General features: G+C 45.4%; 1 protein-coding gene across 1 annotated transcript in view; it reads right to left on the bottom strand.

Moving 5' to 3' along the window:
* The window catches only part of LOC120534764 (NACHT, LRR and PYD domains-containing protein 3-like), a gene marked incomplete at its 3' end in the record, with an annotated part of 44,046 nt that overhangs the window by 704 nt on the left and 23,578 nt on the right, over positions 1-19,764 (bottom strand). Inside the window, exons 4-7 of the mRNA XM_039762344.1 lie at positions 19,087-19,253; positions 18,137-18,311; positions 17,166-17,231; positions 9,359-11,090 (exon numbers count right to left, since the gene is read on the bottom strand). Coding sequence (XP_039618278.1) covers positions 9,359-11,090; positions 17,166-17,231; positions 18,137-18,311; positions 19,087-19,253 — 2,140 coding nt within the window. The remainder of the gene's footprint in view (positions 1-9,358; positions 11,091-17,165; positions 17,232-18,136; positions 18,312-19,086; positions 19,254-19,764) is intronic.

Here is a 19,764-nt window from a genome sequence, read left to right on the forward strand (position 1 = left end):
GTGACGGGAGAGGTGATGGGACACAGGAGGACATGACAGTCCAGTCCAGGAGGGACACACAGAGGGTCACCGGCTGCTCACAGTGACGCTCCACTCTGTCCAGTCATCTTCTGTAAGGCTTGTCAACCACCTAAGCTCAATGGACAAACTCCACTCAGCCAGCTGGTGATACGGGTTCAAGGTGACAGGCTTGTTGTGTCATAGCGAGGATCTCTCTCAGTGTGACAGGCAGGAACTGAACCTGCGTCACTGGGATGTCAAGAGCGGCACCTCAGCCACTGGGCCACAGAACTGGGAATCAGGATTGGCCAAAATGACAAAGGAGGCGGGGCATGAGCTGTCAGTCAGCCTGAGAAGGTGTGAAGAGAAGGCGGCCATCTCAGTGAATTTGATTTATCAGGCCTTTGATCAAATGGGACGCTTTGGTGTCTTTAGATGACCTAAAAATGTCGACTGACTGAAGTGTTTGATTATTGTGTTGTTAAACATTTGGTCAAAGTGTGAAGGCTAAGGAGGGCTGAAGTGACACACAGACACTCAAACGTGTGACATGAACAGGACGGTGGCACAGTGGATAGACACACATCAGGGACCAGGGGGCAAATCTGAACACACGACTGAGCTCTCGGCTCTTGGTATTTATTCTTTTTTCACCATTTTACCCTTTTTTATAATTAGAGAGGGAAGTGTTTGATTGGCTGCCAAATCCTGATTCTAAAATTCAGCCCTTGTTGTTTATGGACTGAAAAAGGCCTACCTGAACGTGTTTGTCAGAACTGAAGAATGCTGCTCCAGTCACATCGTTATTGAAAACTAAGTGAAGTGCTCATAACTGACATGACAGCCTTCAGATGACAGATCTCATCTGTGGTCAGACAGCATTAGGTATGACAGTGCATAGGTAGGTAACGAGCAAAGTGCTTTGCTGTAGCCCATCTAAAGATCAACTGACCTAATGGGGAGCTACCAATATACCACAGGTGATTGTACGTCTAGTAAATGTTCAGTCTTTGTTGCTTGCTCAGGTTCTTGTGTCTGTTTCTACTGCATCATTGCATCTTATGAAGTTATGAACTCCAGGGATTTCTCCTTAATGGAAACCTTTGACACATCGCATTGCTTGGGTTTCATTGAGGCATTGATGTGAGAGACACACGGGGGAGAATTGTGAGGCCGACTGTGGCCAGTTCATTGGCAAAGCAACTCAACTGGAGATGAATAAATTTAATAAACATGTTTCAATAGTCTTCACATTAAAGATATTGTGATTAGTGAGCTTGTCTAATAATTTCAATACACATACACTGCCTTTCAAAATGAAACAACGTGTGACTGAAAATTTCTGAGGAATAAGTACCTTTTTGTTGTTTACAATAAACCAAGCCAATAAAGATAAATTAAATGTATTATGACCAAATAAAAACATGCACATTTTATTCTGCATTTACCAGCTTAGCTTTCATCTTTGACATTGTGACATTGACAATAGTTTTGTATTAAATGTCACTTTCCTTTTCACAAACTTCTGTTTGAACAAACCTTAAGAACGGCTAATCAGCTAATCATAGTCGGCTCAAGACGTAAGCGAACTAAGTGGCTGCTCAGGGCCCTGTGGCCACCAAGGAAAACAAGCTGAATGTTAAAAGAAAAAATCTAATGGTTAAAATTCAGTAACATTCAACATTAAATTAAATGCAGCAGGCAACATATTAAATGATGCTGTAATGGCTGTCCTAACTGTGGACTGGAGTGCACAAAACCCACCATAGTGTCGTTCAGCTGAGTGGCTGTTATGTTAACTAATGTGGGTTTTGGGTTCATTGTGACAGAAAAAGGGGATGAGTTCAATAAAAATAAGTGCAGCCTTGTTTGATAAATACTTTATTTACCATACTGTATATGATTCCTTGTCATTTTTTTCCATAACTCACAGATATGCAGAGAGAGGGAAGGTAAGCTTGAGGTCAGAGTGAACCCTGTTTGTACAGCGAGTGCCCCTGGAGTGATAGCAGGTTAAAGACCTTGCTCAAGGACTCAACGGCACAGCCACGATTCAAGCCATCAGCCTTTGATTTACCAGCCAGTGAGCCACCACTCCGTCTATTTGTGTTTTGTTAATTAATCAAATAAAGAAACCAAGCAGCCTGACCTCACTCTGGACCCAAGTATTGGAAGTATTAACTGATACATTTTTGGCTGACAATAATGAAACTGATTTATGTTTTATGTTATTGCCATGTGTTGTATTATTTTTCCATACTTCACATGCCTGGTATACTGTATGCTTATATGACTTTTTAGTGCACCAAAAATAGGAAAACCAGCTACTCTTATGATTAAAGTATCAAGTCCAACAATGATAAAGAACACTATTTGACAGTAACTTTTCTTTTCATCATAAATGACTTAGAGTCTTGTAGGACTTTGCAATCTTGCGAGATCAGACACATAGTGGGGTCTGTAGTGCAAAAGGGGCACCCAAATAAAATTCTACTTTTGCCTCAAAGTCTTCAGCCAGTGGTGATGCCAACTCATAATCAGGTTAAACAGCAGTGAAAGGCAATCGAAACATTTAAAACCAGTCGTGTAGCCAGTAATGCATGAAAATATCTTAGAAATATCTGCATTTGTAAATTCTATCTATCTATCTATCTATCTATCTATCTATCTATCTATCTATCTATCTATCTATCTATCTATTGTTCCATTTCCTCTCCATCTTTATTACTACACTATATTGTAGTGTACTGAAGAAGAAACTCGTACGGCAATCTACCACTAATTACACATTAGACATATCTGTCTCAACTGATGTTCCATTTTTATTTAAAGACACAGAACTTCTTTATAACATGGGGGAACACCTGCTGTTTAACTTATTGAAACAGTTTAAAAACACAAAGAGAAAAATCATTATTGTTATTATTTAATATTTTATTTAGCTCCTGTATGTTTTCCCAGATGTAGTTATGGCTGAATTTCCCAAATCATCTGTCTGTGATGTACGAGCCGCCATAAGACAGAAATGCAACAATGAACAGTTTTTCTACAAAGAAGTGATGTTTTTATTTGAGAAGGTTTTTAAGTTTGGTTGAGCTTTCTTTATAAATGAGCATTTTTCAAGAAAAGGGTTAGACTCAGTGTGACTTTGGATTAAATTTATATTTTGCCCTCAGTTTATGATAAATAAATGCAGTAATTATTATAAAATAAAGGTTGACTTTAAGTGAATTTAAATTTGTGCATTTTTTTCATAAGTACTAATTCCATCATGTAATATATTTTGCCATATTGATATTGCCTGCAGTGGGCTGGCACCCTGCCCGGGGTTTGTTTCCTGCCTTGCGCCCTGTGTTGGCTGGGATTGGCTCGGTGGCACAGTGGCAGCACTACAGCCTCTCAGTATGGCTTCCCTGCATGCAGTTTAACTGCTCTTCCAGTGTCTGTGTAGGTTTCCTCCGGGTGCTCTGGTTCCCACCCCGTCCAAAGACATGCAGGATAGGTGCATTGGTGATACTAAATTGGCTTGCGTGTGTGGTTAGAGGGTGTGTGTGTTAACCCTGATGGTGTGATGGCATCCTGTTCATGATTTATTTCTGCCTTGTGCCCTGTGCAAGATGGGATAGGCTCCAGCAGTCCCTACAACCCAATTCAGGATTATGTGAGTTGGCAAATGACTGACTGATTTCAAGGTATCTGAAATGCAATTCAAGATATCTTAAAATACATAAAATATGGCAAGCTAAATTAATGTTTAAACAAATTTCAAATATCTTAAAATGCAATTTACTTTTTAACATATTTAAAAGTCATTTTGAGATATCTTAAATTAATTTCTTTAACATTATAAGATATCTGTAGTAAAATGTAAGATATCTCACAAGCCTTTCAAGATATCCAAAATACATTTTCAAATATCTCAAAATAACTCCTTGTGCATTTCAAGATATCTCAGACTCCCTTCTTGTATTTTTTTTTTTTTCTTTCAATGGGACTTCCTGTCTATTTGAAAATGGTAAGCCAAAATAACACTTAGAGATATCTCAAAATATATTTCAGATATCTTAAAATGCTATTTACTTTTAATGATGTCCCCCTTGACCCTGTAGTTAGGATATAGCGGGTTGGATAATGGATGGATGGAATTGCTAGTGTATTAATGAAGTAAACATATTTGCATTAACAGATTACACAATATATATTTGAAACACAATTAAAATGTAATTTTAGCTATATTTTTAACACAACCAAAGTTTATTTATAATGTGCTAATAATTACATTCTAAGTGTATTTTTTCAATTATTTCAAAGACATTTATTATTTACTTAAAATATAATTATACTAGTAATGTAATAGAAAAAATATATATTTTAAATTCATTGGAAGTATATGACTTTATTGATAATACACTATTAGAGTATCGTTATAATGTACAAGTCAAGTCAAGTAGGGGAGCATGCACTGGTACAGGGTGTTGCCGCACCCACTACTCGACGAAACAACTCAGGATCCCGGTTGGCAGCCCCCCGGGCAGACACGCGGTCCAGTCCCACCCTCCGGAAATGACCCTCTATCTGCCTCAGCCAGGAGTTATATGGACAACCCCTTGGCCTGGTCCAGCCACTCAGGTTCCCAACAATGAGGATCTTATGAGCCAAGTCACCCTCACGGAAACGCGCCACATGGCCGTAGTGCCGTAACTGACGCTCCTTTACAATGCAGGTCTTGTGCCTCATTCGGGACTCCATGAGCAACTGCTCAATCGACACAAAGTCAAACCAACAGTACCCAAGGATTATATATATAATCTATAATCTATATATATATATATATATATACACTCACCTAAAGGATTATTAGGAACACCATACTAATACAGTGTTTGACCCCCTTTCGCCTTCAGAACTGCCTTAATTCTACGTGGCATTGATTCAACAAGGTGCTGAAAGCATTCTTTAGAAATGTTGGCCCATATTGATAGGATAGCATCTTGCAGTTGATAGAGATTTGTGGGATGCACATCCAGGGCACGAAGCTCCCGTTCCACCACATCCCAAAGATGCTCTATTGGGTTGAGATCTGGTGACTGTGGGGGCCATTTTAGTACAGTGAACTCATTGTCATGTTCAAGAAACCAATTTGAAATGATTCGAGTTTTGTGACATGGTGCATTATCCTGCTGGAAGTAGCCATCAGAGGATGGGTACATGGTGGTCATGAAGGGATGGACATGGTCAGAAACAATGCTCAGGTAGCCCGTGGCATTTAAACGATGCCCAATTGGCACTAAGGGGCCTAAAGTGTGCCAAGAAAACATCCCCACACCATTACACCACCACCAAAAGCCTGCACAGTGGTAACAAGGCATGATGAAGCCATGTTCTCATTCTGTTTACGCCAACTTCTGACTACCATTTGAATGTCTCAACAGAAATCGAGACTCATCAGACCAGGCAACATTTTTCCAGTCTTCAACTGTCCAATTCTGGTGAGCTCGTGCAAATTGTAGCCTCTTTATCCTATTTGTAGTGGAGATGAGTGGTACCCGGTGGGGTCTTCTGCTGTTGTAGCCCATCCGCCTCAAGGTTGTGCGTGTTGTGGCTTCACAAATGCTTTGCTGCATACCTCGGTTGTAACGAGTGGTTATTTTGGTCAATGTTGCTCTTCTATCAGCTTGAATCAGTCGGCCCATTCATTCTCCTCTGACCTCTAGCATCAACAAGGCATTTTCACCCACAGGACTGCCGCATATTGGATGTTTTTCCCTTTTCACAACATTCTTTGTAAACCCTAGAAATGGTTGTGCGTGAAAATCCCAGTAACTGAGCAGATTGTGAAATACTAAGACCGGCCCATCTGGCACCAACAACCATGCCACGCTCCAAATTGCTTAAATCACCTTTCTTTGCCATTCTGACATTCAGTTTGGAGTTCAGGAGATTGTCTTGACCAGGACCACAACCCTAAATGCATTGAAGCAACTGCCATGTGATTGGTTGTGATTAGATAATTGCATTAATGAGAAATTGAACAGGTGTTCCTAATAATCCTTTAGGTGAGTGTATATAATCTACTATTTTTAAAATTTAAATATACTTAAAAGCATGACCAAACACTAATAATAATGTTTACAATGTATTTTTGAGATATTTCAAATACATTTATTATTAAAATAAAACTTAATAAAATTGAAATTGTAATAGATGAAAAGTACATTTATAAATCCATTGTAAGTATTTACACATTTTTTACAAGTACACATAAAGCAATACAATTTAATTATACTGAAGAATACTTAAAATATTCCCACTTTAGTATCAGTCAGTCAGTCAATTTCCAACCTGCTATACCCTAAAAAGGGGCCACGGGGCCACTTTACTATGTTCAAGTATATTTAACAAAAATAAAGATGCTATTTTGTACACTCTTTGTACAATTTAAATACATCCATCCATCTATTATCCAACCCGCTATATCCTAACTACAGGGTCATGGGGGTCTGCTGGTGCCAATCCCAGCCAACACAGGGTGCAAGGCAGGAAACAAACCCCAGGAAGGGTGCAAGACAACCGCAGGGCACACGGACACACAGTACACACTAGGGACAATTTTGGATCATCAATGAACTTAACCTGCATGTCTTTGGACTGTGGGAGGAAACCCACGCAGACAAGGGGAGAACATGCAAACTCGACGCAGGGAGGACCTGAGAAGCAAACCCGGGTCTGCTAACTGCGAGGCAGCAGCGCTACCCACTGTGCCACCATGCTGCAATTTAAATACATTTAACACAAAATTAGTTGTTCCAGTTTAACTCGTTAGCAATATACTTATCGTTAGTCCTGGCCTATGTATATTTTGTCATACTTTAGCAATCTAGCATTCAGTACACTTCAGTATACTTTTGTTTTGTTTTTGTTTTTATCACCTGGGCAGTCAGACTGATGACCTTCACATGTCACTGCTGACCACACAAAGCTGGCACACCACATGTTGTCAGGGCTGCCAGTCCTGATGGTGTCGACTCTCAGGTGTGACTCCATCACAAGTCTGCTGCTAATGTCCTGCTGTCGTATGGACAGGCCAGGCAGCTACGTGACGATCATCCGGGGGTTTACTTCTGAACTGCTTTACACCCTAAAGTCCTTAAGTAGTCAGTGAAGAGGGTGGGATTTGACCCGGCGGCCTGGAGATGTGGGGTAGCAGTGCTCACCTCTGTGCTGCCCCCCCGTGAAGGATCCCTTGGACTAAAACGAGTTCCAGAGGTGAACTCCATATTTCTACAGCAGAGCTTCTGAAACTCAGTCCTGGGGGTCCACTGTGGCTGCAGCTTTTTGTTCCAACCCGATTCATAATCAGTGACAACGCCTGATAACACTCATTTCATTTAATTAGCTGGTATTTTTTCTCGTATTCTACATTCAGAAAAGAACCACAGTATGATTTTTACATTCATAAAACATTTACAAATATTTCTGCATTTGCTATAGATTTAAATGAGTAACTCCTTTTAGTTGCTTTCATTATATTTTGCCCTTTCTCTGTGCAGTTTTCCCCCTCCATTGTACTTTAATACAGTAATGACAATTAAAAACGTGCAGAGCAGACACACTGGCAAACAACACTGAATCATGAAAGGCTGCAACTACTTTAGTGTCAGACCCACCAATTAGAAAATAATGGAATATTTAAACAATAAAAAAGTGGAATGAAAATCAAAATTAAAGTATTGGTACATTTTCATTTTTCTTAAATTGTACCCAAAACACAGCTCTTGGGATATATCAGTTCACTTAATTAGCCCAGGAGTCCAATTAAAAACAGAAGCTGCTTGGAACAAAAACCTGCAGCCACAAGGAGGTCCACAGGACTAAGTTTGGGAAGCACTGGCCTACAGTATGAGTGCGGGCAGCTGGAGTTCCAAGGTTAGTATTATTTATGAAAACTCCAACTAAAGCAACAAAAAGCTGTTTTATTTGCCAGTGAAAGTAAAAGTTGAGTGAAAACAAAAGCTAAACTAATATTAAAATTGCATACAGAAAACGAACTGAAATGAAATACAAATCTGCTTTTTTCATTTTTGAATAACCAGACCAGAGCTCAACAATCAATTAGTGGACAGATTTTGTTGTTTTCCATTCCTGTAGCTCACTCTCTCCGTTGTTTTCTGTGTGTTTTACAAATCTGTTTCTTTACTTGTGCTAATTGTATATTTATGATCATCAATACTCACCTGAGAGTCTGTCCCTGCGCTCAGTAGAGGGCGCTATACACACACACACTGTATGCTATTGTATTGTACTCAGCTCAGCTCTGGGCGACACTCCAAGGCTGGACCTTCACCGGCGGGCGGGCAGCCGAGCACTTGGACTGACGGACTTTAGCAGCACAGAAGGGTCTCTGAAGTGTTTGAGGGTCAGTGCTGTCTCTTCATGGCGCCTCTTCATGCTCTGCACGGACTCCTTCATCACCAACTGCTCACCACAAAGATTCTGCTACAGGCTGTTTATTCTCCCACAACTCTACACTCTTAATAATCAGCATATTAATTTATAAAGACATCACTTTACACTTTCATGACATACTGAGCACCAGCGTCTTCCTCGGACCCTGTCACCTGTTTAAAGACATTATCCAACAGGGGTTTGGTGTAAAGAGTGTTTTGCTCACTTATCTCCTGACACAGTTACACACCACTCCTCATTTATTGATGAAGACCCTGCACAGGTTGAGTCCCTGTCACTTGTCATTGTTATATTGACATTAAGGTGCATTCGATCTTCATGTTCTCCAAGATGGAAGAGAGTCCCATTATTGCGAAACTGAACATATTACTAATTTGTAACTTACTTATTGTGATTACAGTTATTCATTCAAGCAGTTACTAATAAACACTTTTAAAATTAACACACTACATAAACTACAAAATGTGATATCAATGCACAGACATCTCTAACATCCATCCATCCATTATCCAACCCGCTATATCCTAACTACAGGGTCACAGGGGTCTGCTGGAGCCAATCCCAGCCTACGCAGGGCACAATAACAGAAAAATTAGTTATCTAGAACTTTCTAATGAGTTGTACTTTTCTCATTTCTCAACAAAGAGGGTCTAATAGTGAATTTCTGTGCTGAAAGATTCATTCAAACAAGCCAAGTATAAATTATTATATGATTTCTGTTGTTATTTAGCTGCTGTTGTGGCTTTCAGGTGGCACTGTGACACACAGCAGTGTATGTTCTGACATGGACCCTCGTCTGTTTGTAGGCCTGACACCCCCTGATGGACACACTAATGTCACCCTCAGTGTCTACAGACAGTCAAACTAAACTCATGAAGGTTTTATTACTCACTTGACACGTCTGCAGCAGATGAGCCCTGGCGCCAATCTCATGATGCACTCGGTGGTCAGATGTGTGTATTTCAGGTCGAGCTCCTCAAGTTCTTCACAGCAGCTGATGACAGAGCCCAGCACAGCACAGTCCAGAGGAGATAAAATCAATCTAGTAAAGTCCATCATTAAATCCTTCCCAATGAAGTCTCTGATTAATCTCTTATTCTGAGTCTCATAGAGCAACTGACACACTCGCAGAGCTTCAGTGTTATCCCGTCTCTGTAGCGCATCTTCAGCTTTCTTCTTCACCCACTCCAGTATCTGCTTTGCTGTCTTCCTCTCAAACTCCCCCATAACCTCCCCCAGTGTTTTAAACACAGAAGGCCTGGCCAGTCCTGCTAAAAATCGAGTGAGAATCTCAAACCGGCCATCTTTACACAAGTCCAGCTTCACAAGCAGCTCCTCAATGCCCCCTGATGGATCGAGGTAATAGGATAAGGCAGCCATGAACTCCTGCAGGGTGAGGTGGTAGAATGTGTATGTTGTGTGCTCCAGAGTGCTTTCCCTCTGAAGGATTTCTTTGAGGAACCCTGAGGGGAATGGAGAGGACAAGACAACTGTTGGGAGACCAAAGGTGGACATCTCAAACTTGTCATAAAACACAAGAGTCTTGTTCACCACGCCGTAATAAGCCATCTTTCTTAGTTTGATCAGCATCTCTCGCTGGTCTTTGGCTGCTCGCTTGTGTTTGGTGAGGATGTTGTGAAGGAACATCACAAAGAGCTCGGTGACAGTTCTTGGTGCAGCTCCTCGCTCTTCTTCAGGTGTCATGAAGTGGTTCTTCAGCACAGAACAGATAATCCAGCAGTACGAGGGGTTGAAGCACATGGTGTACAGGATGTCGTTCTCCTCAACATACTGAAAAGCCTCAGAGCCCTGATCAGCATCACCAAAGAACTTCTTAAAGTACATCAGCCTTTGTTCAGGGAAGAACCCCAGGATCTCTGCAAACCGATCAACAATCTTCATGTTCAGGGTCTCCAGGACTGTTGGTCTGGTTGTTATCAGGACTGTGCAGCCCTTCAGTAATGTCCTTCTGACCAGGCTGGTGACCAGGGTGTGGACAGGAAAATAGTCCTTCTCTGGGTTTGAGCAGAGCTTACTGTGTGTAAAGTCCAGTTTGTGTTTGTACTCATCCAATCCATCAAATATAAAGAGGAGTGATTCAGGTTTCTGCAGGATTTGTCTCAGTCTTGGGTCATTGAGATATTTATAGTGCCTTACAATCAGCCTGGTCAGAGGCATCTGTGGTTCTGCCTCTGTGTCTAGTAGTTTCAGCTCCCTGAATTTAAATAGAAACACAAATGCAAACCTCTGGTACTTAGTGCCTCTGGCCCAGTCAAACATGATCTTCTGGACCATGATGGTCTTCCCAATTCCAGCCACCCCACTGACCACTACAATGTGAGGGTCTGTCTCACTTTCAGGACTCCTCCTAAAAAGCTGCTCTGTCCAGATTCGCTCACATTTTTCTTTTGTCCGCTCCTCTATTAGCTCTGCATGAGTCTTACCCATCTTCTCAAGTTCATGGAGCCTCTCACTGTAAGTTCTTTTGAACTGTTTAAAGACCATCAGCTCTGTGTATCGAGTCTCAAAGCCCACAGCTCTGGTGTATGGATCTCCAAGAAAAGCCTGATCCTCCAGAGATCTTGTAGATTTGGACACACCATCTCTATGTATCTCATGGAGGTCTGAAAGTGATAATTAAAACTTGTGAGAAAAAAATAACATTAACTTTTTCGGGGCTGACTTTGATGTTTGGGAGTTGCCATCTGATCCAGTACCTTGCAGTCAGGGTCACTGAACTTGAGGAGGTGGCTAACCTGTGGTGCATTAGGAGATTACAGATCTTACCCAGGTGTCTTTTAGGGAGATAGCATGCACCCGGGAGGAGACTGCAAGCAATCAGGTAGAAACAGCTATGTCATTGTTAGACATGCAGTGCACATGAGGCTACAGGTGCACACTGTCCAAAGTTGAGAGCTGCCAATAATTTTCAGGTCTTTGTGGGGCTTGACGGTAACTCTAACAATTCTTTGGTGGAGGAGCCCCAACGGGTCATTTGCAAACCAGTCACCGCAGACAAAAAAGACAAAAGTAGTGAGAGTACAGGACTCAGTCACCAGAGGGATTGAGATTTAGGCCTGTGTTCTTGTGTTGTCAGACTCTTGTAGGGTGTGTTGCCTACCTGATGGACAGTTGGGACACCTCCTTGGAAGAGTGAACAGGCTGCTGGCAAGAGTGGAGTGAATTTAGTTTTCTTTTGCAATAGTTGAAAAGAAGGCAAATATGTGGGCAGAGTGACACTTTAATAACACTCTAAGCTGAGGAGTGGACACAATGGTCTTCTCTGAAGTTCTGAGTTTTCAGTTCATATAAGTCTGAGGAGATTTGAAAGTTTAAATGCATTGTCATCTTGGGGTAGGATAGAAGGGCACAGGTTTATGGGACATTGGGGTGCCTTGAGAAGATGCATTTGATCAGGATGGACACCAATGTGGGGAGTGTGGGGGGTGTTGAGTAGGACATATAAGATGATAACTCAAAGATCAGCGGGAGAGAGGGTAGTAAGGAAGTTAGGACAAACCAAGTTTAAATCATCATATAAATGGATCCCCACAACAATGTAAAAACAAACAAAAAAAAAACTATTCAGAAGTTTCTACTCAAAGAGTTAATGGAAATTCACTAATACATTGAAATTAATGGCCTTTAATGCAATGAAAAACAAGCAAACTGTATGAGTTGTTCTAACTGAGCATGCAGTGAACTGAGAAAGTATTCTAACTCCATCACTTTCTGCAGATTTTACTCTGTTATAGATTTAATTTTAAATAGATACATTTGACATTTTTTTTGCCTATCAATCAATACGCTAACCCATAATGTCAAAGTGAAAACACATTTTCAGAAAAGTCTTCAGATTAATTAAATACCAAAAACTGTAATCTTTCATTAATAGAAGTGTTTAGACACTTTAGTAAGTACTTTGAAGAAGCCCCTCTGTCAGCATTTCCAGCTACAAATCCTCTTGCTTAGTCTCTATAAGCTTTGAAGACTTGCATTTGGTCAGTATAACCCATTCTTTCTGGCAGATCCACTCAAGCTCAATTAGGTAGGATGGTAAATGTCAGTAAACAGCCATCTTCAGGTCTCTCCACACATGTTTTATGAGGTTAGACTGGGCTGCTCAAGCCCACTCAGAGACTTAACCAGAAACCACTCCAGCATTGTCTTAGCTGTAAGCTTCAAGTCACTGAACAGTCACCCTAGTGATATGCACTCTGGAGCAGGTTTTCTTCCAGGACCTCTCTGGATTTAGCTGCACTCCTTATCCCCTCAATTCTGGTTGGTCTCCCTGTCCCTGTACCCCCAGAGCAAGATGCTGTTAGGACCAACCTTTATCGTAGGATTGTATTAGACAGTGTGAAACCTGGCCCCGGCACAGACAGACGGACATCATATTTTGCACCCAACACACTTTATTTACACTATTTACAATACTACAAACAGTCACGTGCACTCACTAAACCCCAGTGCCTTCTGCACTGATTCCCCCAAGTCCAGGGCCCACAGTTCTGTGCCTTGCTTCCTGGCCGCCTCCTGTCCTCGTTCTCCAGCTCAGTCCTTCTGCCTCCCGACTTCCACCAATGACTGGAGGGAGGCGGCCCCTTAAATAATGCCCCGGATGAGCCCCAGGTGCTTCCGCCATCTGTTCCTTGGCCACGCCCCAGCGTGGCGGAAGTGTCGGCTGCCTTCCTGGCAGCTCTCCGGGCGCCACACAAAGTTTTCCCCCCGGCACTTCCTGGTGTGGCGGAAGTGCCGGCTCCCGGATAATTAGGCCCCGGGCGCCGCCTGGCGGTGGCCACGGGTCCCTACAGGGCTGGGCTTCAAAGCCCTGTACCCGAGGCCCCTGCCTAACCAGGACGGACGCCCCCACTCCGTCTGGAGGAGGCACTCGCCCTCCTCTGGTCCTCCAAGGCGTCCCGGCCGGGCTCCAGCCCCAACCGCAACCGCGGGATAAACCGCATCGGGCGCCGCCTGGCGGTGACCACGGGCCCCTACAGGGAAGGGCTTCCATGCCCTCAACCCGTGGCCCCCAACGAACCAGGACGGACGCCTCGCGGTCTGGAGGAGGCACAAGCCCTCCTCACGCCCTCCCTGGCGTCCCGGCCGGGCTCCGCCCGGCCGGGGCCACAGTGCCCCACCGCTAGCGAGGACACGTGGGTCCAACGGCACAACCCGAAGGGCAGCACGTCCCCAGCGAGGGTCCTACTATGTCCCCAGGGTCCAACACGGCACCCTGGGACATCTGTCTTCGCACCCTCGCCGCAAACGCCCCTGTGGTCTGCGCCGCTCTCCCTCGCTGTTCCCCAGCGGGTCACTGTAGGCCTCCCGCGTGGAGCACTCCAGCGGAGCGCTTCCGTTCCAGGCGGGCAGGTCCCCGCCGACGCCGGCCTCAGCGCCGCCGGGCTTCGGCCTGTAAAATAAAGGAAAAGAGGGCCAGAAGCACAGCCAGGACACTCATCCCGAGCGCCCGCCGGTCTCCGTGACGACCGTGCTTCTGCCCCTCCGACAGCCCCCAACTTGCCTGCTGAAGTCCTCCGCCGCAGGTTCCATGCCCATCCGCTCGTCGGCCTCGGCACCGCTCTCGCAGGCAGCTCGCCCATCCGCCCAGGGGATCTCCTCTGCCCGCACAGAGGACGGCCCTTCTCCGGACGCGCGCACCCAGCGCCGCGTCCTCTCCTATCGGAGGAACCGCATTCACCCTTCGTTCCTCCTTCTTTTCTTGGACGCGCTGACGGTCTGGGTCTGAGCACAGCAAAAGCTCAAATCCAGCCCCGTCTGCGTCCAGGCAGAGCGACAGGAGACAGCTGCAGGCTTGAGCGCAGGGCGCTAGGACCCAGGGCACTCAGCAGCCCCGATCCTACCAGCCCCTGCATATTCGAGCTCCTCGCCGCGCAGCCGCCTGCACCGCGGCGTCTGCTGTCGGGAGGTTGCTTACTTGGAGCTGATCGTCCGTGCGGTCACAGCCATGTTCGCAAACCTCCCCACTTGCTCTACGGGAACGGCAACACTCACCACTCCCGCCATGTTCTGCCTGCCTCCGGTTCCAGCGCCGCGCCGATCCTCCGTCTCACTCGGTGTCTTTCTCGACGCGACCGCCATCTCCATCAGCTGCTCACACTGAGCGGCGAGAACACGTAGCAGCTCCTCTAAGGACGGCTTGGCGGGCCGAAGGGACTCCTCCGACGCACGCCGAGCCGCTGGTGGAGAGAGACAGACGCCGGTGGGCTTCCCTGTCCCTCAGCTCCACGCGCCGCCTGCCTCCTCTGGGCCACTCCCTCTGGCCCAATCGGGTCTCGGTTTGGCACGAGACTGGCATTCCTTGGGCCTGCCTCTATCCAATCATCGGCGGGCACGCAAGACACACCGCCAATCCCGTGCCTGTCAGCGGGCGGGACATCCGGCCCGCGGCCATCTTGCCTTCCCAGCTCCGAGTGCGGAGACGTGCCTCTTCGCCGCGTTGTGGTTGCGGCGATTCCTCGAGCCGCAGCGGCTCCGTTTCCGCAGCCTTCTTCGCTGCCGCCGTCGCCGCGCTGCCGACAGCCCGTGACCCGGCGTGCTCCTGCCACGGACGCGGATCCGGTTCGTCCCTCCCTGTAAGGATAGAGGTAAGACCGACCCCGAAGGGCCGATGATTGCAGGGCAGGGCACTTACCTCCCGGATCCCGTCATGCCGAGGCCCTCGCCTCGGTGTGGCCTTCGGTGCTGCCACGCCGGCCTGGCTGTCCGTCCCGACAGCGCGACTGGAGCCCGCTGCGCCCGGCGATGTCGGGTTCTCCTCCGCACTGGGAAAGCCATTCCGCTGTCCGGGGCGGTTTCTGGGCGAACGCTCCGCTGGCGTGCGGGCGCTCCCGCGGCCAGTGTGTGGGGTCCGCTGCTGCGCCGGGCCGTTCACAGAAATTGATTGTTTGAACCCAGGTCCCCGCCTTGAACCAGGCGGAGTATCCTGCCGACTACGCCACTGTGAAACCTGGCCCCGGCACAGACAGACGGACATCATATTTTGCACCCAACACACTTTATTTACACTATTTACAATACTACAAACAGTCACGTGCACTCACTAAACCCCAGTGCCTTCTGCACTGATTCCCCCAAGTCCAGGGCCCACAGTTCTGTGCCTTGCTTCCTGGCCGCCTCCTGTCCTCGCTCTCCAGCTCAGTCCTTCTGCCTCCCGACTTCCACCAATGACTGGAGGGAGGCGGCCCCTTAAATAATGCCCCGGATGAGCCCCAGGTGCTTCCGCCATCTGTTCCTTGGCACGCCCCAGCGTGGCGGAAGTGTCGGCTGCCTTCCTGGCAGCTCTCCGGGCGCCACACAAAGTCTTCCCCCCGGCACTTCCTGGTGTGGCGGAAGTGCCGGGCTCCCGGGATAATTAGGCACCGGGGCGCCGCCTGGCGGTGGCCACGGGTCCCTACAGGGCTGGGCTTCAAAGCCCTGTACCCGAGGCCCCTGCCTAACCAGGACGGACGCCCCCACTCCGTCTGGAGGAAGCACTCGCCCTCCTCCGGTCCTCCAAGGCGTCCCGGCCGGGCTCCAGCCCCAACCGCAACCGCACGGGATAAACCGCATCGGGCGCCGCCTGGCGGTGACCACGGGCCCCTACAGGAAGGGCTTCCATGCCCTCAACCCGTGGCCCCAACGAACCAGGACGGACGCCCCTCGGGTCTGGAGGAGGCACAAGCCCTCCTCACGCCCTCCTGCCCCGCGGGCTCCCGCCCCGGCCAGGGGCCACAACAGATAATAAGCAGTGCATGGTCTTTGCCAGACAAGTGCTTGGAGTTCAGCTTTTGTCTCCCCAGATGAGAGATTCTTTTTTCTTCACGCTCTCAGAGTTCTTTATATTGTCAAATACCTTTTATTTCATAGGGTTTTCCAACTACCAAATCACCAAAAGATGTCTGATTGATGGAGTGCTGTTTTGATGGATATCCTTCTGGCAGGTTCTCCCATCTCAGCCGAGGACTTCTGAAGCTCTTAGGGTGACTGTTGGGTTGTTGGTCGCCTTCTTGACTGAGGCCCTTCTTGCCCAGCTACTCAGTATAGATGGATAGAAAAGACTCCATGAAGAGTCCCAGTGTTTTTAGACTTCTTCCATTACACAATAAGAGTGGTCACTGTCCTCCTGTGAACAGGCCAGGCCATAGTGCCCCCATGTGGAGTACAAGTCATGTTAGGTTATACTAAAGCTTTATGACACACTGGTGAGGCCTCATCTGGAGTGTTGTGTGCAGTTTTGATCTTCAGGCACATAAAGTCTGTTGCAGCACTAAAGAAAGTCCAGAGAAGATCAACAAGGCTGATTCAGGACTGAGAGGTCTGCACTATGAGGAGAGACTGAAGGAACTGAACCTTTTCAGCATAAACAGAGGCAGATGAAGATGTCCTAAATGAAGTTTTTAACTTTATAAAAGTAATTTTTTATTCTGGATACAATTATTTTACATTAGATGGAAACTTGATAAGGAAGAATGTCACACAGATGTTAGCATTTTTCTCCCCAAATTGAACAACTGAAAAATAGAAAAAGAGACCAAACACTGTCGAGTGTAGGACCTAAAGCTGTCAGTGTTATTTTGGGACAGATTAAGAGAATAGGACTAGTGAGCTTGTTGAGCTGAATGGCCTGATCTTGTCACAATTGTTCTAATGTTCTAACTGAGGAGCAGATGACCAGAGACACAAGACCAGTGACTTACCTTTAATATGAGTGTCAATGGGAGCGGGCTGGAGACTGGCCTGAATGTCCTTCAAGAGGTCTGGTCCTGGTGAAATAAGAAGAGTCAGTTACAGCAGTAAAGGGGCAAATTAACAAAACTACACACAATTGCAATATGAGGTTTACAACCAGAAAAATATCAAAAGCTAACAGACTACTGATAAGGTGCACTTCATTTGGCCACCATAAATAGTTAATGTCTGAAAGCAAAGAGCAAACCACCAATGTATTTCCCACATTAGGAGGTGTTTGATTAACTGTCCAGGAAAGAAGACCAGAAAATGACACACCAGACAGCATTAGGGACAGCAGACATATTGTGTGATTATCATGCTGAGGACAGCAGGAGGCAAAGTGGAGAGCAGGTATTCTTTACTGAGGCCTCATGGGAACAACAAGCTTCATGGTGATTTGAGGATGAAACTTCTGAAGAGAAAAGCATGAACGAGCATGAGTGTGAGCTTCTGGAGGCATCTAAAGCTAACGTTTACACACACTGACCTGAGGGGTGAGCTAAGATGAGGGGTGTCCGAAAACAACAGAACCTGTGAATTTGTGTTAAAGAAAGAAAAAAAAATATTATTTGTGATCATCCAGGTGGGCTGCAGGTGTAGGCTTATAAAGTGTAAAATGTGCAACATACAAGTCAAATGTGCTGTCATGACAGGTGGCACATAGGTGACAGTAGCACAAAGTTACTAAATAGTAGGGTGGGACCACTGTACCCCTTTAAAGACTTTAATAGATACATAAAAGAGACAATGAGTGGAACTGGAGGAAGTGTTGGCATTGATGGCCATCAATCAGACGTCATGGTGTAAGTGACAGACCTGACAGTTGTGTGTCCAGTGGCCTACAGACAGTTTTGTGTTCCTGTGTCTCTCACTCTGTCTCCTTTTGTGATTTCTACACATTATTGTTTTCCTGTCACACAAGACTCTATTAACTTACCACTCATTGTCACCTCTTTCAGTATTCTTGGCAGGTTTGGTGACGGAAATCTCATAAGTTCTTCAGCCAAGGCTTCCCACAGGCTCACCAGTACTGCACTGCCCATCTTCATTATGTCACTGATGAAGGACTCCACACCTGCTCGCCCCTCACACTGTTCTTTGGCTTTGAATCTCTGAAAGGCAAGCAAGTGATCAGAGGGTGTTGAAGCAGGCTGGCATGACCTAAAAGAAGACTTCAGAACAGACAGTAGAATTAAGCTTTATTGTATGGTGCACACACAGACTCATCTCAGATGGAACAATAAGCAAACAACTAAAAGCAACTCTCACATTTCTTATAATTCTTATCACACAAGTCATTATTCATCCTCATCTGACTCCTAGCGTTCCATTGCTCTAGTCCTGCCTCTAATAGATTCCACCAATAATTGTTAGTTAAGGGGGTGTCAAATCCCGCTCTGTCTATTTCATCTGTTTGATAAGGACTATTCTTGCTTGCTACTATAATTTATAACCAAAGAGTTCACATTCTTTCTCTAAGCAATGGGTCCATCTTTCTCCAGCTCTCCTGCACATCTAACCTTTGGCTTAATAAACTATTGATGGTTTCTAGCTCATACAGAATAATAGAAAATATGTAGGCATCAGTCTTTTTAATCCTAACTCTTACCTCTTAATGCTTGATAAAATACAGTGTCTACTTTTCTCATGTAGTTATAATATTTTTCTAATACATAGAAATTACCAATTATAAGAATACATTTTTCTATAAGGGTCACATTAGAAATGACCACTTGGAGAGCAGAGCAGAGCAGTCAGTAGGGTCTGATGACCTCACAATAACAGAAAGATCTGCTATGGAGGGTCAGGCAGTCTCAGATGATCCTCCTGAGCTCACCATCTCTGCTCAGCTCTTTGTGCCTCGTACTCACAGGGAGACCTGCCTACCTTGGCCTCATCATTGGTTAGGATGTTCTTGGTGGCCAGGTTCTGCAGGATACTCCTGATGTCGTATTCAATCACATATGCCAGGTGGGGCTTGTAGAACTCGGTGATCTTGAGGAGATCATCATGAGAAAATGTTTGTATTACTTCAGGAAACTTCTGTGTTAAACCTGAAATGGAAAGAAAAAAAGATGAAACTTCACAGATACAAATGTGTTGGAGGCTCAGGGATCAGAATTCAGTCTGACATGACTGCTTATCTCAATCATAACTAGTGGTCTCATCTATTCATACAGTATATATGAGGGAATAGCATCAATGACTTATAACACAGAGGATCTATATAAGAAAGGGCAGAGCAGATCCCTTTTTTTCAGAAGAGACTAAGCTTCCTTAATAAGATTAGTGACATCCCTTACATGTTCTACAACTCTGTGATGGCCAGTGTGGTGTGCTCGGAAAGTAATATCACTTCAAGAGAGAACCACCAAATCAACAAGTTGATGAAGAAGGTTCTCAATCACTGACTAAAAACTTTGGTTTGGAGGAGTGGACCTTTGACACACTGAATGAGCTCTGATCTCCAAGGCTCAAAGAGAACAGCTGTCTCTTTCACTGTAGTATGGGTCAAAAGCTCCAAAAGATGTGCCCGGCTTTAAAGGAAACAAGAACCTCTGGTGA

This window comes from Polypterus senegalus, chromosome 8, assembly GCF_016835505.1.
Source record: "Polypterus senegalus isolate Bchr_013 chromosome 8, ASM1683550v1, whole genome shotgun sequence".
NCBI classification, from domain to species: domain Eukaryota; kingdom Metazoa; phylum Chordata; class Cladistia; order Polypteriformes; family Polypteridae; genus Polypterus; species Polypterus senegalus.